Genomic DNA, 18,224 nt, shown 5'->3' on the forward strand with positions numbered 1-18,224 from the left:
ATTTCTGTGTTTTTATTTTCTTTCAAATGTCTGAATTTTACAATATTACCTTTTTTTTCTTATGATAACATGATTTTTTTAGCACAGCTTTTTAAGAGTTAATAATTAAGAAGAAAAGTATTTTCCCGTAAAAAAAATATTCTGTCGGTTGCAATATTTTGGCGATCATGACTCAAATAGTTACTATTAAACGCACGCCTATGGATCTTTAGCTAGTATTCATTACCTAATATGCATAGTAATTTATAGCTAGTTTACAATTATTTCACAATACGCTTATTATCATTTTAGTGCGCTTCACAGATGGAGTACTTATATTCATAAATATTTAATTATACCTTATAAATAATTACGACCAGTGACACTGAATCACATCTTAAGATTGTATATCATTAGACACGTAGATGAAAGTTTACAATTAACGTTACGAAAGGGCATATTGTTATAAAACCGATTTAAAATGTCTGAAGTGAAGTTTGTCATTAATGGGAAAAATTATTCAGGTGAGATAAAAATATAATATTGATAACTTTTCTGTTTAAACGCTGGCTGCAAATGTTGAGACCGCCATAACGACGCAATAATATAATTTATTTTATTTCATCTTTTTCTTTTATTTTTTTTCCCCTAGATACTACTTGATTATTTTGATTTATTTTGAAATTTAGGATCATTATTACAATTTTGCTCTCTACTGTTGATCTTTTTTACTAATAATTTTTAAATCTGTTTAATTTTCATATTAAATATGTTATTATTTATATATTTTACTGATTGGTGTATGCTGTGTACTGGTTATATGGCTGGTTGGATGTTACACTACCCGCCCAATCGATATGGAATAAAAAATATTATTACAGAATTTTACTTTTTATTAAGTTTTTTTTTATTTATTTTTATTTATTAAGCTATATTAACATAAATGTGTAGACTTCCATATTCCCTACTAATTTATTTTTTCTCCGTGCATTTTTTTCAATCTTGATCACTCCCTGGGAAATAAAGTCCAGCATTGTCTACGAGCATTTTTTCAGTGGTCAATATATTGTCGATAAAAAAAAGCATATAACATTTTTTATAAAAATTAATTTTCAATAACACATTAAACAGCCAGTAACAAATGTGAAACCCAGTCTGTTTTTTCTTTATACAACGTATTTCCGTATTTTCTCCCTGGATTATGGCACCTAGAGCTATAGATTTAACATTGTCGTGTCCCTATATTTTTTGGTGACAAATTGAACGAAGTTATGCAGAAAGCTGCCAGCCATAGAAAAGTGAAAATGAGGTAATAGCACCTTTGTGAAAAAAGTGAATAATCAAATCTACACAACAGTTGAAATTTTTTTGGCTTAAACAAATGATAAACAATGAATGGATTCGTTTTTTTATATTACAAACAAGAATCTTTTTATGTATTTGACCAGTTTTAATGATTTTTTAAGCACCGTAAGATTTAAATAAAGTAAAATACGTAGTCATTAAATTTTATAATAACACTGTCATTGATTTTTTTTTAAAAAGAAATATTAGTGTTCTTATCATTTACCAAAATATTTAATTTAGAGGGCCATTTTCAACGAGTTGTAAATAACTCACTATTAGAAAATGGAATCAAGTTGGGATAGAGTGGAATTCGAACCACAGACCTTTGGTCCGTGAGTCCGAGACATTAGCCACAGGACCACAACCCGATCTTCCGGTTGATTCGGAAGAACTTGTAACATAGTTCAAAGTAGTTCATTTTTCCTACATTTTCTAGATACTTCGCCGTGCGATTAAGTGCCTTAATTTTTACTGCGAATAAGAAAAAAAAATAAAAAAATTTGTAGCACTGAACTTCTTTTCATACTTTTTGTCAGCCTCGTGATGTAATGGTCAGCGCGTTTGCCTACCATGCAAGAGGTCTCGGGTTCGATCCCCGAAATGGTTGTCATGAAATATTTATTTCAGAGGTGATTTTTACACTAGAATATTTCATAGTCCCTGGACTGGTACCTAAACGTATGACTAATTATCTTACATCCATGTAACAAAAAAAACATTTTTTTGCACCACAACAGGCCAGGAGGCCTAATTACAGTGGTGAATTACATCACAGAGCACCCAGACTTGAGAAAAATCAAATTTTACATTTTTGTGTTCTCACCGGGAATCGAACCCGGAACCTTCCGTGCGTGAGTCAAGCGTCTTGACCACTACACCACGGAGGCCGCCAAAATTATTAGGTGTGGAAAGGGAATGATGATGATGATGATGACAAACGTCATCATTTAGAATTGATTTTATCCTATTTTATAACTTTAACAGTATCTTAAGACATAACATTACATAATATGAAGGTAGTAAATCAAATTTTAAAAAATCATTCTAATAATTCTTCAAATATAAATTTAGAATTCGAGTTTTTCTTCTTTTACAATTTTGTATCACTTTTCTATTACAGTATCGGCAGTTAACACGAGATCCGATACCAGTCTCAACAGTTTCCTGAGAAACCATGCAGAGCTCCGAGGAACCAAGTCCATGTGTCATGCAGGAGTATGCGGAGCCTGCATCGTTTCAGTGAAGATCACCCACCCGGCCACTAACATAGTAGAAACACTATCCGTCAACTCTGTAAGCAATGAAAATATCAATACATCTATTATTTCAGTCACAAGTCTGTCCGGGCCATTTGTCCAGTCAGTTTCACACGAATAATGCAAAAGATCCATTTTTTTCTAAAATTTCTTCCAAAATAATTCAGTTGTATCCTAAATAACATAGCAATATATCGTTTATTATTATGGATTGAGCGAAAGGATTTATGAATATTGATTTTAATTTGTTTTTATTTATTTATTTAGAACTTCAAGTACTTAAGTGAACTTATTGCTAAAAGCAATGTCTTCCAGCCAACAAAAAATAGACTACAACAGAGATGAAGAACATTTAAGAAAAGGTAATATAGAAGTCTAGGCATCTACAGGGCTTATGACCTGTCAATGGCTGGTTTAAGCGGCCACTTTACACACTGTGTAACATTCTATATTACCTTCTCTTAAATGTTCTTCATCTCTGTTGTACTATGTCAATATAAACAGCTTCCTACGCAAACTGCGCACTATATTCGGCGAACGTGCATTTGCGGTCGCAGGCCCTACGGCATGGAATGCTCTCCTAGCAGAAGTCCGAAACTGTAAGAGTGAAGTGATGTCTCGGGAGAAACTTAAAACCCACTTGTTCTCTAAATCATTTGAATAAATTCTTAGCATGTGGTGACAAAGTACATTATTTTATAAAAAGTTATAATTAAATTTATATCTTTATATAATCACTTTGAGGCGCCCTTGAGGTATTATATTACGAAAATGGCGCTATATAAGTTATCCATAATTATTATTATATCCCCAGGGAGTTGAATAGTCCTTGTCTACAAAAATTTGGACAAACTCAAAATATTGATGAAAAAACAAATTGGTCAAAAATTTGTACTAAAAAACGAAAATTTATAAACAAAAAAAACTTAGGTAATTAAAAATGATAGCTGTTTTTTGGTTGAGAGATAAGGTTTGCACATATTAACTTTAAAAATACATTATGTTATAAATGTAAAAGGATGAGGAATGCGGAATCAGATAATGAGTTTGGAAGGAGAAAGAAACTGAAACCAAGGAAAGAAAATGATAAAAATATATACATTTAAAAAAAACATTTAAATACAGGAAGTTCAGGATTCTGAGGATTTATAGTAATGTTTCAGGCGTTTCTTGAAGGTGCATTTTTTATTAGAAGAGGTAGCGCATTCCAAATTCTAGCACCTTGAGCGGAAAAAAATAGCTGAAAAATGATGTGCTATGTCGAGGAATATGAATAGCTAATATAGCGCGTCCTAGATCCCAATTAACCAAGATCCTAAGAGCCGATAAACTTTAGCCCGTAGGACCGACTTAATAAGGCCATGAGGATAAATTCATTAAGGCACGTTGGGCCGATTACAGCCGGTGACCGCTGATATTTATTATTTTAAATTACAGATTCATTGTTAGTCGCTTACTTACCGAACTTTTTGCATAGATTTTTAAAGTATTTTCAAGTTTTGTTTACTTTTGGTAGCATTATTCCGAGTGACAGATTTTTCTTTATTACATTTAAATTACTCCGAACAACAAAAAATAAATTGTGATGCCCAAAGGGGCGATAAATTTAAGACGCCTGAGATCCGAAAGGCCGATCAATAGAGGCCCGTAGGGCGATAAAACGAGGCCCTTAACGATTACATTATGCTTGTAGAGCCAAACTTCCTAGCATCTTTGTAACAGTTGGTGATACCCGACTGTTACCTGCTAGTTGATAGTAATTATAGGCACTTCATGATGAATACCATACCTCGTTTGCCCACTATGGCGCATACTGCATTGATTTACCAAATGCTGCCTCTCGGTGTCTTACGTTTCTTGTGCCAGTCCAGGGACAATGAAACAATAAAACATTGCCGAGAAAGCACCCTCTGCCCCTTTCCTAAAACTGTTCATAAGGGTTACTGTCATTCGTCAGTTTTACGTGTTCACTATCACTACACTTTTTGAAAGAATTTTGCGAATACCTTACACATAATTTTATTTCCATCAATTTGTATCAAAATTCATTTTTTAAACAAGATTCATCAAAGAATCTCCTGCATTAGTCAATCAATTATTTTTATACTCTTCAAATTAACTATTTATTTTTTAACAATGTTTGATTATGTCCAAATGCTTGCAGACTGGCTGGATTTCCTCCCTAGGGAGTTGTTCATATTTATGTTGCACAGTGTGTAAAGTGGCCACTTAAACCAGCCAATGACAGGTCATAAGCCTTGTAAATGCCTAGAATTCCATATTCCCTTCTCAAAAATGTTTTCTCTCTCTGTTGAAATGAATTTAAATTTATTTTTTATTTATTTCAACAAAAAAAAATTAGATACTTACAAAAAAGTATGTGAAAAATAAAAACCAGCTAAACCACGAAACCGGCTTGACAGCGGGTTTTTATTTTGAACAAAAGTAGATTTATAAAAACAGTTACATAAATCTAAAAGACTAAATAGACTAATAGACTTTTAGCCAACTCAGCAAAATTAATCTTAATGTTCCCTTTCGCGTGACAAGAAGTATTTATTCCATCTGCCAGTCTGTAGCACTAACTATGCACGACACTCTTTCTTCTATCGTTCTTGCTCTGACTATAATGCATATTTTTTCATCTATTGATATATTTAACACGCCCCTTAGTTTATTTAAAATTATATTAAGACTGATTCTTTCTGGCTGCGATACGATCCCACTTGCTATTTAATGATGCTCACAATAACACACACCTGAACACTTACTCCCACATACACACAAACACACCTTTTTTATTTATTCTATTTTATTTTATTTTAATAGGTAATTCAACAAAGATACATACTAGAAAACATACAATTTGAAAGCATTCGTCGATACAATTTTACATGCATATATATCTTCAATTACAGAATTACACAAAATAGATTTAAATATTAAGTTGTAATACATATTTTTTTAATTTTTTTTATACAGGATACAATGCAATAAAAAATAAGTTGTACGTGTGAACTTTTTGAATAAGATTTATTCCTAAGGGATTATTCGCAAAAGCTGAGAGAGTAGCATGAAAAATGTCAATTTTATTGTTTCGGCAGTATATATTATATTCCCGACACATGCGGGCCATAGGTATGTGGTATGTAGCATTATTTGAAAAGAAAGGTAGTTTAAATATTTCCCGATGTCTAAGTGTTCTCGATCCCGCATTTATTTGTATTTTATTTAGGAGGTTAGTATCTACTTTGTAGTTTAATATTTTATACAGAAATTTCATATCGAAAACAACGCGGTGTCTAATCAGAGAATTAAAATGAAAAAGAGTTAGAAGTTGCTCGTAATTTGAATTTGAACGTGGGTTAGAAATTTGGAACTTATACAAAAGGTAATTTAAGAACTTTTTTTGAACAGATTCTATTGAATTTATATGATTTACCTATTTAATATGTATGATTTTTATTTATAATCTTTGCTGGTCTGTCCTTGAACCGTATCTTTTTTGTGTTATTATAATATCATTATCGACTGTTTCTGTAAAATAAATAAATGAAAAAGAGATTTTTTTTCATATCTACTTCGTTATAATACTTTAGAAAGTCGAATGCCAAAACAACACCATTAAAATATATATATACAAAACGCAATCGTAATTATTGTTAAATAGTTCACAAATATTATAATAACAGCGGTCGGCATAGCGGGCGCTGATACATGAGTCACCCATTCATTTTATTCAATGCGGTCTTCATTCATGAATTCATTGCGCGCTTGTTTTGTCTTCCAAATCTTTATATATATATATATATATAATTCATCTGTACGTGTGATGTCACCGTACTACTCCTAAAAGGCTTAACCGATTTACCTGCAGTTTACAGAGAAATATAGATCTTTGCGCTGTGCATGTTCTTAGATATTAAAATCTTCAATCGAATATGTAAAAAAGAAGTCAGGAGGATAAAAGTTTTATTCATCGATCTACCAGAGTTGTATTCGAGGAGAATGCATTTGCAAAAAAATAGAAAGATGTTGTTTTTTTGTGTATAAAAAAAGTTTATTATTGAATGTTTACAAACAGCATTTGTTTTTTGTGGATCTCAATCAGATTCTTTTCTTAAATTCCTTATATTTTCTACCCATTTATTTTTTGTTAGTGGATTTTTAGTAAAACTAAAATAATATTCAATTCAATACATTTTTAAAAATTGTATTCCTACATAAGCACATCCATTTGTTGGTGAGACGACCGGAGTTTGACGTTTGCACAAAGAATGCCATATTTGTAAAAATATTCATTTTATATTTTGGAATTCAACCATAAACATGTACCTACTTAAATTAAATATATTTTTTAATATTGACAGTTTTTATTTTTAGTAATTTTATAATTAAATTCGGTAATTAATTGATAGTAAAAATAAATACAAAATAATACAATGAAGTAATAAAAGTAATACATCCTTATATATGGTAGAATATGTAATTTAATAAACATAATAATATAGTTAAAATATATATTTACAAATAATTATGCATCACTTTTAAGTTTATTCAAAGATGATATACTGAATGATAGATATAATATTTGCAAATGTTATATCTTTGATCTTCGCAAATTTGACCACATAACCGAGTATCGCACGCAACTACACTGGCTCAGTATCAGGCATAGAAAAAACATTCACATTCTATCAGTTCTTCACAATATCTTAAATTATCCCACTTCACCTGTTTATCTGAGAGAGCCTCTTCCAACCTCTTTCACAACACGGACTATCTCTTCGTTCTAGTAACGAGAGAACCCTTTTAATACCCTGTCACTGCTCTAATTTTCTTGCCTCCTCTTTCACAGTAGTAGCCGCTCGATTGTGGAATAATCTACCCACTAATGTTATAGACGCTTTTTTATTTACATTTAAGTCAAGATTGAAATGTCACTATCATATTTTAATTGTTCCTTTATCCTTCTTCTTTCCTCCCCATTTTTTCTCCTCTCTTGATAGTAAAGTGTTATTTTTTTTATATATTTTTATTTTGTTAATCTTTGTTTTTAATTTTTGTATAAAATTGTAAGATTTAATATGTCCATGTATTTGTAATTTTCTCAAACTGAACGGTTTGGGTAGGTAGGAAGAAATAGCTTTAAGGCAATATGCCCGCCTTTATATTTTTATATGTTGTATATGTATATAAAGTGTTAAATAAATAAATAGACCTACTTAAAATTCTTAACTCACTCTTTGATGTGCCTGAACTACTGAGCTCAATAAAATTAAATATCCCAACCAGAAACCTTAGACCAAACTTACTCTTTCATACCGATCCGATACCCATAGAATTAACTATGGTTTTTATTCCCCTATGCCCAGAATTCTTAGGTCTGCCAACAAACATACCAGTCTTGATTACTTTGTCTTCTTTTATACGATCACTGAATCAAATTCAATTAAAAACACCCCTCTCCCGCTTCCATCCCACCAAGTCTACTATATACCATTGTGTCTTTCTACTTTCCTTTCTAATATTTTTTATGTATAAATATGTCCTTCACAATGCCCATTGGGCGTATACATAAATATAAATAAATAAATAAACGTGTAAATGATATTTTTATTAATATATTGACAAAGTGACCGTCAATATGCCATTTCTTTACAGTCAAACCGTGAAAACAACAAAACCAAAAAATTATAATCTTTCATGGTACCTCTCACTGCACATGGTCAATACATTCACCTTATTCCAATTTCCCTGTATGACAGTATAAGGAGTACAGAGTCAGTTCCAAATTGGAACCGTCGTCATATTTCTCGAGTCCGGCTTCAAAATGAACAAAATAAATAACTACAAAAACCTCGTATACACGTAGGAAACATTTACACAATTCACCCAATACTACACGCACTCAAACAACGAAAGAAAAACTATTCGCATTCCTGAGCACATCAAATAATTATCCAGACAATACGGGCAAAATACTTCACCCGAAATTCCCCTTCGTCATAACTCCTGTTGATCCCTCACAAAACCTTAATCGTTCTAGGTACAATCCTTCGTAAAAACCTTAATCGGTATTTTTGTCTCTGATAACCACTCAGACCTTAGAGCAGACGAAGCGGGTCCCAGGGAACAGTGACTCGCGGTCCTCTTGGGTTAGTCTATTATTAAGTTTTAAAAAATTTCACTTCACTTCGATTGGATAGCAACACAAACGGACAAGAGTTTAGTTCAACAATTTGTTCCCGATTAGAAAAGCCCTTTTGTTCTATTGATCGAACAAAAACGTTCAAAAAATTTAGTTTAGTTTTTAGTGTAAAAACAAACGTGTAAATTTCCATTTCGGTGTGCGCTTAAAATTGTTGACCTCAGTACATACGGCCCGTTGAATTGCTGTAAACTGTAGCTAACTTCGTTGTTGATAATCATGTTATGATTTTTGTCCGCGTGGGCGACTATTAGCCGGTGGCGTATATTACGTAGCGTAGAGGCGTAGAGTATTATTACTCTAAGAGTTCACACAACCGATGCAAGTACTCAAGTTCTTTGATTGTTTCATATTATTCAAATGTTTGGTCATGTTTGTTCTTTTGCATGTGCCATGTGCTTTTTTATTGTTATTTATTTATTTATTTTATGGAAACATACAGTCAAATAGACTAGACCTTGTCTTGAAGAAGTAAATGTTTATTAATTTTTTTTTCCTAAGTTTAATTTTCTTTAGTTGTATTTTATTTCAATGGTACCTGTATTAATAAATATGTTTGCCATTGTTAAATGGACTAAATAAGTCCGTAAATAAATAAATGAATAAATTAATTATCGTAGTTTTGGATGTACTTTTTAATAAGGCCTATTATTAGTAAGATTTTTCTTTTATTTCCAATTTTTGTTATTTCAATTTTAAGATCTATTATGTTCTATGCGTTTCTGCCTTGTTTTCTGTAATATTGTTTTGCTCCTATTTAACTGACTGACTTACTTAACTTACTTTAATTTGTAAATATTGTACGTTTCATTAATTTTATATAGTTTTTTATTAATTTTATAATGAACATAAGTTTAAAAGGCAGAAAAGTTTAAAGGCAGAAAGGCGAAGTTTATAAATAATAATCATACATATTAAACTGTGGTACATTCGTAAAACGTGCGAGCGTATATGCATGTAAGATGGTGTATTTGTATAAGAGTAAGTGTTCATGTGTGTGTTAGCGCGCGTCATTAAAAAGCAAGTGGAAGTGTATCGCAGCCAGATGGAAATAGTCGTATTAATTTAATGGCCATTTCAAATATATCAACAGTGGAAAAAAAATGTGATTTAAACAAAAACGAAAAAGAAAAGAGTGTGCTGCATAGTTAGTGCTACAGACCGGCAGATGGAATAAATATATAAATAAATATAAATATTTCGTGTCACGCGAAAGGGGATATCAAACTGAATTTTGGAGAGTACGATTAAATAGTCTACTCTATTATAAAATAATTAAAATAAATAGCATAATTAAGATATTGTGCATCTTTTTTTAGGGATTTTGTTTACTCGATTGGATGTAGTAGGAATTTTAAAAATATCCGATCAACGTTTTCAATCAGTTATGAATAGTTTTAATTATTTTTTTTTCACTTATTTTATATTATTTATTATTATTTGTTCCAAATCAACACAGTACTTTAGTTTCATAGAGTTGAGACATGTGTTCCAATAAATTTGTTTATTTTTTAAAAAGGTTCGACGAAATGAAACATTGTCGTTCATAACCACTTTTAAAACCAACATTTCATATTGTTCTCTACCTTTACCTTAAAACATTCTAACGACCACTAATTATCTTTTTGACCACTATGTATCTGGTTGACACATCTTGGTTGATTTCCATTCTGAATGTTTGCCCTGAAGCATATTTTTAATGACGTTGTCATAAATCTACATGGTTCTCTCTACTGGCAAAGAGACAATTATATTGAACTACGAGACTGTTAACATGCAGGTATATTAAATGGTTTCAAATTGTTTTTAGTTGTATCTAAGTCGTTAATAAACAAATCTGATGCAAAACAATTGTTGTTAATTAACACTTTGAATACCGGCCGAATACACATAGAATTTACCCTGTGCCCGGCCCATTTTTGTGAAATTTCATGCTTTGTGAAGGGTTTCTTAAACGTGTCATAATTTTAAAAATACTTAATTGAATCAATTTTAACTTCTTACATTTATTTGAAACAATTTAATTAGACATTTTTGTATGATAGTTTTGCCAACATTGGCCTTTATGGAGAGCCACATTGCAATGTCCGCACATATTCTTACAGGGTCTCACCCCTTTTTTGTGCTTTGTATCCTGGAGCCCTGTAAACACATGATTATAATAACCATGCGTTGTGTCCCGGTCTCGTGTTTTCATGTAGTTTACCTTCAGCGAAAAAGTACTAATAAAAGTCACTAGATTTAAATAAGATGCAATTTTTTGAACAGCTGGTAAACCACGTGAAAACACGGGTCCGGGACACAACGCATGGTTATATAATCACGTGTTTACACGGCTCCGGCATGAATTTGAAGCTTCAAAATATTCAAACGATTAAAATCTGAAAGTTGTAGCATTTTAGACACATCATAAGACGCCCAGAGAAATATGAGATCCTACATCACATTGTACAATGTAAAATTGCGAGCAGAAGGGGTCCGGATCCCGGGAGGAAAAAAACTTCTTGGCGGGCAATAACTATCTTCATCGGTACATACCTAGATGGTATAACTAACTTCTATACTATCATCTTCTACCTCGGTATGCTCTGCAAATTTGCCATCTCTGACGTCATATATTCCAACCAATAAGTGACGCTGAAACGTTACTCCGTGTTCCTTACTTAATTAAAATTTAACATTCTTCTTTTTCATATTTTAAATGGGCTTCAGCGATAAAAAGCATCCAAAAGCATAAACCTCAATTAAAATAAAAATGTTACCTTGAACATTATTAACTTAAATTAATTTTCCAAATATCTACCTACGCATTACAAAGCCAGCTCCATAGAGATTTTGATACGTGCTCTCATACTGATAGGAAAAAATATGAAATATAATAATTATATTTTTTAAAGTTACTAGTTGCTGCTATATGTTATTAGAGCAGCATCTAGCCATGTTATCCTTGCATTTATCCGTTTGTTTTCAAAACGGGCAGTTATGTCAGAATTCAATTCGACTTCAAAGTTGACTTTTTTCTCTTTTGCATATTAAATAGGATTTTACGGTAAAAAGTTCCCACCTCAGAATAATTAAATTTTTTAATAAATCGTAATTAAAGAAAAACTTGCTCGGTAAAACCAAATGTTTGACAATCTTAATGCTACCGTGACCATCTAAAGCCATCGGTACATATCGATGTACCTACCCAAAACTTGAAGGTAGTGTAACTTCGTAATCGCTTAAAAGAATTTATCCTTAACTTTACCGTCATTGTGAAGGTATAATGTCTTTAACTTATAATCGGGGCCCTAGCTGAAGAATTTGCAGCAGTAGTATTCTAAATCCCCAAACTCTAGTCAAAATTAATGTTCACAATAGGCAATAAGTCAGAATCCTGGACAACGTAGTATTTTCCTGTCTCTGATTGAGCTAGGCATTTATTTAAACTAATATTTTAGTGCCTGGTTGCTGTTTTATCCTGCCAAGGATGGGAAATCACCACTGTAGAAGGAATCGGTAATCAGACACAATATCACCCGCTACAAAAGACTTTAGCATCTCATCATGGCTCGCAATGTGGTTACTGTAGCCCTGGATTTATTATGAATATGTACAGGTATAATTAAAAATATTTGCTAAATAAATTACTAAAACTTACTTGCTTATAGTAGGGCCAATTTAATAGGTCACATTTGACATTTGTCGGTTTTAGCTTCATAGTGAGGTGACCTGCTTAAAAACATCGATTAAAGTGAATGAATCGATTCGGACTTCAAACATAATATATGTGAATTGAATTCAGTTGCTATGAAAAAGTACTTTTAGGTACTGTAATCATAAGTCGAATCCCTGTCCCATTATTATTTTCTATCGTAAATTTAAGGAACAAAATAAGATAACTACATAATTTAACAAAACTATCAACATTCGATTTTTCTGGGTGTTTACAAAGAAAAAGGGTTCACTGATGCAACATTGTAACGACGTTAAGAACAGAAAAAGTTTATAATGTTTAGAATGGTTTATTAGAGAAAGTAAATCATAAAATTACCTTCTTCTGTCATTATTACAATAAATATGTAATCTTAATTGAAAGAAGTTAAGCAATTTTTCAGTTCTTAATTCGAAAAAAATAGTAATATTTTATTACGCCCGTTACAAAGTTATGATGTTGAATTTTGATGAAATGTCAAATGTGACCAATTAAATTGGCCCTACTATAGTTCATATCGGCTTTCTAGATATGTTATGAACCTACCAAATTTTTCAATCATTTGTAATTTTTCAACATTAGAGCTTCCCATTGGATATTGTATTTCCATGTTCAGTTGCATGTTAAGGCCAAAGATTTAAGTAACAGAAGATAAAAATTGAGAGATTTGTAGCTATATAGTCATTGTATCATATCGATTCCTTTATATTAAGGTAATCAGTGCCAGAGACAGTACTACACATAGTTAGTAATTACAGTTTGGAAAAGAAATGATTTTAATTTTAATAAGGATAAGTTAAATAAATCAATAATATAATATTTATGTTTGTTTGCTAACATGTGAAGCCGTTGGAAGGGTGAATTATGTGATCTGTGAAAATCAACAGAGAATGCGATAACCACAGAACTATAATAAATTCACAGTTTTTTAAACCCAAATAAAATGTACACTAAATCATTGAACTCTACACTTTCAGTTTACTCCAGGGCCAACCGAAGCAGACTATGAAAGAAATTGAAAACTCATTCGCCAGCAACACGTGCCGGTGTACTGGTTATCGCCCTATTTGTGATGCTTTGAAAGTTTTTGCTTCAGATGCAACGCAAACAAATCTTGCTAACAGAATAAAAGACATTGAAGATCTTATTCCAATGAACTCGAACAAAAATTTTGGACCTACTAGTTCTCACGATTGCGAAGATGATACAACTGAAGAATTTTGTTTCATCGAAACAAATATGCTTTTGGAACCAATGGAATTGAAACTACAATTAACAAATAGTAAATGGTTTAAAGTCTATGAGATCAGAAACATATTGGCAATTTTTAACTCAGAGGGTGTTGACTCATATATGCTCGTATCAGGAAATACCAGCAAAGGTAGAAAAACTCCCTTTCAAAAAAAAAAACATTATATTGCATCGAGGCAACAAGCCTGTTTGTTACATTTACAATCAGAAGAGTAATTTAAATAATTTGTTTAAATTTTGTACTTTTTTTATTTATGCTTTATTAAGTAAGTTCATAAAATCTTAGGCAGTAACATCAACTTTTAAAAATATTTCTTAAATTTCATGGCAAAATTAATAAAGAACGTATATTTTTTAATGTTTCTTTAATATTTAAAGAGTTTCTGTGTCTTTTACTTCTTCGGGAGACTCATTGTACAGTTTTAAATTTTTGTGCTATTAGTTTTATGACTCTGTTTTTCTCCTCATCGGTAATCTTATCTTTTTCAAGAATTAATTATTATTATTCGTCAAAAGCATCACCTTTTGACGACTAAGCCATCATTTCAGAGTCCATTTTCTGGGCAGATTTATTCAAAACGCTATCAAGAAATTATTTACATGAAATATCAATTTAGTAGTAATTTAATTGTTAATCGCAAAAAAAATATCGAAAAAAACATCTATTAGCCTTTTTTAATCATAAACTTGACATTTTCCTTGAATTTGGATCAGTGTTTTTAATTGTTTTTGTATCATTTCATTTGTGTGAAAAGAATAATAGATTACAAGCGAGACATTTATAAACACAAACAAAACATAACAAGGCCGATGATTTTTTATAATCCTCCATCTAGCAATCCTCCTGCGATTGCCTTTAGTACTTTCATCTCTTTTGGTTTTAGTTTTTCTATTTAGTTTTTCTACTTGGTTTTTCGTATTTTTTATTTTCTCTCTATCTATCCTCGCCTCTGTTGTATACACCATGATTTGGTCTGACACACGTTTTGTATATCCGAATTATGTTTCCAATAATCATGTGTTCATTGTACTATACGACATTTCTTAGGCATCCAGATGTTTACTAACTGAAATGGATATGTTCTCATCATCACTATGGCAGCATCATCTGCATGGCATGTGATGTTAATGACCTTATCTCCCTTAGTAGATTCGCTCCTTTTTTTTATTCTTAAAATCGTTTTTTTTAAGTATTTTTCTGCTTGTGTAAAAAAATGTTTTAGGCGTACATATTGTTGTCTTATATTTATTTATAAAGGTGCTAAACTTACTTTGTTTACTTTGTTGTTCTCAATTTGTTTTTTTATTTTTTTTTGTTAAATTGAAAACATATTATACATAATTATATACAATATTCCCAAGGAGTTTAAAAAAAAAACTCATTTAGGGACAAACAGATAACAAATTTATTTAAAGATTTTTTTATATTTTAAACCATAATATTATTTACAAAAGCAGAAAAATTTAAATTTTGATATACTACAAATTAAAAAGGGTATGAAAAATACTTAAAAATAACAAAATAAACATAATACTAGGCAAAGAAATAAATTCAAAATGATGTATACATTATGCAATCTGAGAAAGAAAATTTGAAAAATATAAAAAGTTTAAAAATTACATGTATGTATATATACAAACTGAACTAGTACAAAATAATTTATTTTTTTTAATTAACAAAATATGTTATTTTCTAAATGTGTTATTTTCTAAATGTGTTATTTTCTAAATGTGTTATTTTCTAAATGTTAATATTATTTATGTCCCGAATTGAGTTGTTGTAACTCCTGGGAATGTAATTCAACGTAAAATATTTTGTGTTATATGATTTACAAATAAAAAAGAAATTAAAAAAAAAAAACACCGAAAAAAAATAATCATAAATGATTTTTTTTTAAAAAATCAAGAATGATTAAAAAAAACAAAAACTATGAGATTATTTTTGAAAATGCTTAACGAGTCTCCAAATACATTTATTATGCTATTACTGTAGGTGTCTATCCGAGGTTATTTGATCCCCGTGTGATGATTGACATATCAGCCGTGAGTGAATTAAGAACGTTTACGTTGGGAGCTGATTTGGTTCTTGGAGCGAACATGACACTCACCGATGTTATGAAAACATTTGAGAAAGTTGCCAAAGAAAATGATTACTTTAAGTACACCCTCATGCTGCGGGATCATTTGGATCTAGTTGCTAATATTCCGGTTCGGAACGTAAGTAAACTTAAACATACTTATTATTAATATTAAAAGCATTAACTCTGTGGTCAAACACTTAACTAAATGTTATTAAATATTTATATATAACCACTTACCGACTTTTCTATGTCTACCGGTTTCGAGATTTACCTGTTTTTTTTGTCAGGAATTCCATCTCCCTCTACTTTTTTCATTAATTCTATAACAACAGAATATTTTCATAATTTAATCAGAGCATGTTTGTCCTAATCAGTAAATGTGCTTTTTAAAATGCATGACGCGTTTATTTATTTACACCTTTTATCAAAAATACAATTTTACGTTCACTTTGCCCAGCTAACAAGGGTACATACCCCGTTCCAAGCTAGGCAATTACATTCTAATAATACATGATAATAGTTAACAAATTAATAGAGAGCACAGACGAATACAATATAAACTTACTCGTATACACATTTTGATACATATACATACACATATATACACATATATATATACACACATATACACACACGTACATACACCCATACGCATACACATACATACATTCATAAAACAAAGACAATTTATTTATACTGCGAAACTTCATGGTTACCATCTGTATATATATTTTTTTTAATTATTCTTTATTTTGATATTTTATTTTCGACATCCAGTAGTTTTATATTTTTGTGCAACAACTATGGTGAATGTGTATAGTGGATTTTGCATGTTGGTTTGCATGTTGGTTTACTTGGTGTCCTGACGAAGAGACGGTTACCTCTCGAAACCGGTAGACATAGAAAAGTCGGTAAGTGGTTATATACAAATATTTAATTACATTTAGTTAGACTTACTTAACTTACTAAATCTATGTCTATTCTATTCTAGGAACACATCTATTATATTATTATTCTAAAATGCGAGAGTCAAAGGCCCGTCTGGTGTTACTTTTTTACACAAACAACGCAAAAGATCCGTTTTTTGTAGGATTTCTGTCAGTATTACTAGCATGTAATATTAACAATGTATCAGTCGACGATAGCTGACTGTGATTATTTTTAACTGAAGATTATTTATTTACAATTTAATTTACATCACTTACTAACGGGACTTTTTATGTAGATATTTTATACAACATCTATTTTATACACTATATATATTGAATATATTCTTTTCAATATACATACATAATGATACGTCAATCCTTAAACCACTCTCATACACACGTTTGTCTAATAATATTGTAAAAAATAAATAAAATTGTGCGGGAATTTTGCACACCAATTATATAACGAAACAATACAGACTAAAATGGATACAAAGTCGTTGGAACAATAGGCATCTTTCCCCCCTCCGGTAACTACACGTGGACCGGGCCATTTTCCAGGAATTTAGCAAACAACACGTGTTTGCACACTGCGACAGTGACTAGTGACTACCCAAAATCTACGAAAGCTACCCTTCGGATATTATTATCTGTTATGTTATCCATAGTGTTGAAGTGCTTTATCTGTTTAGTTTTTTATTGTTTACTTTTTAGCATGATCACTTTACAATTTTACTACTATGCTCAATGTTTATTTTTGTTAATTTATTAATAATTTTAAGTTACTAGAATTTCACTCGTCCATGCACTTTGTAGCTGCAAGACTAAAATGTTATCAACTATCAAATATCAAAATTTAGTAAATGGGATCCAGAATTATAACCGTCCATGCGCTCAGTAGCTGCAAGACTTGTTGTAATCTAACTTCTATGTTTATTATTTTTTTTTTTTTAAATATCACTAAAACTCTAAACTTCACTGTCAAAAAAAAATGTAAAGAGGGGCTAGATTACTTTTTGTCCATGCGCTCAATTCATGCTGTAATCTAGCTTCTATACATCATAATTGGAGATGAGGAACTAGAATCCCAACCGTCCATGCGCTCTGTAGCTGCAAGACGTGCTGGGATATTTATTTATCGTACTGCGTTCATGAGGTGATTTTCACAAAAACGGCGCTATATAAAATATCCAAATATATATATATATATATGTGTATGTTTTAGTAGCATTATTTGGAGTGTCAGATTTTTGTTTATTACATTTTGATGACTCCGAAAAACGTAGATAAATTGTGAAGCATAAAAGGATAATAATTCTAGGTGTTTAAGAACCTTACCGATTTAGGGCCAAAGGTTCAATCAATAAAGGTCCGTAGGGTCGTTAAAACGAGGTCCGGAGTTAGTTAGTTAGTTTCCTGGTAGTAAGCTTTTAGTCCTCAAATTCTCTGTTCCATAGATTTATTGTTGTACGC

At 31.0% G+C, this 18,224-nt stretch overlaps 1 protein-coding gene across 1 annotated transcript in view; it reads left to right on the top strand.

Moving 5' to 3' along the window:
* Window positions 1-317: 317 nt before the first annotated feature.
* LOC148280217 (uncharacterized) overlaps window positions 318-18,224 on the top strand; it is a 33,433-nt gene continuing 15,526 nt past the window's right edge. The window contains exons 1-5 of the mRNA XM_088228727.1: window positions 318-503; window positions 2,447-2,619; window positions 12,237-12,394; window positions 13,468-13,871; window positions 15,735-15,958. Of these exons, the coding sequence (XP_088084853.1) occupies window positions 461-503; window positions 2,447-2,619; window positions 12,237-12,394; window positions 13,468-13,871; window positions 15,735-15,958 (1,002 nt within the window). The 5' untranslated portion in view covers window positions 318-460. The remainder of the gene's footprint in view (window positions 504-2,446; window positions 2,620-12,236; window positions 12,395-13,467; window positions 13,872-15,734; window positions 15,959-18,224) is intronic.

The sequence above is a fragment of the Micrasema longulum genome, unplaced genomic scaffold, assembly GCF_059751315.1.
Source record: "Micrasema longulum isolate JH-2025_06_02 unplaced genomic scaffold, ASM5975131v1 h1tg000605l, whole genome shotgun sequence".
Taxonomy (NCBI): domain Eukaryota; kingdom Metazoa; phylum Arthropoda; class Insecta; order Trichoptera; family Brachycentridae; genus Micrasema; species Micrasema longulum.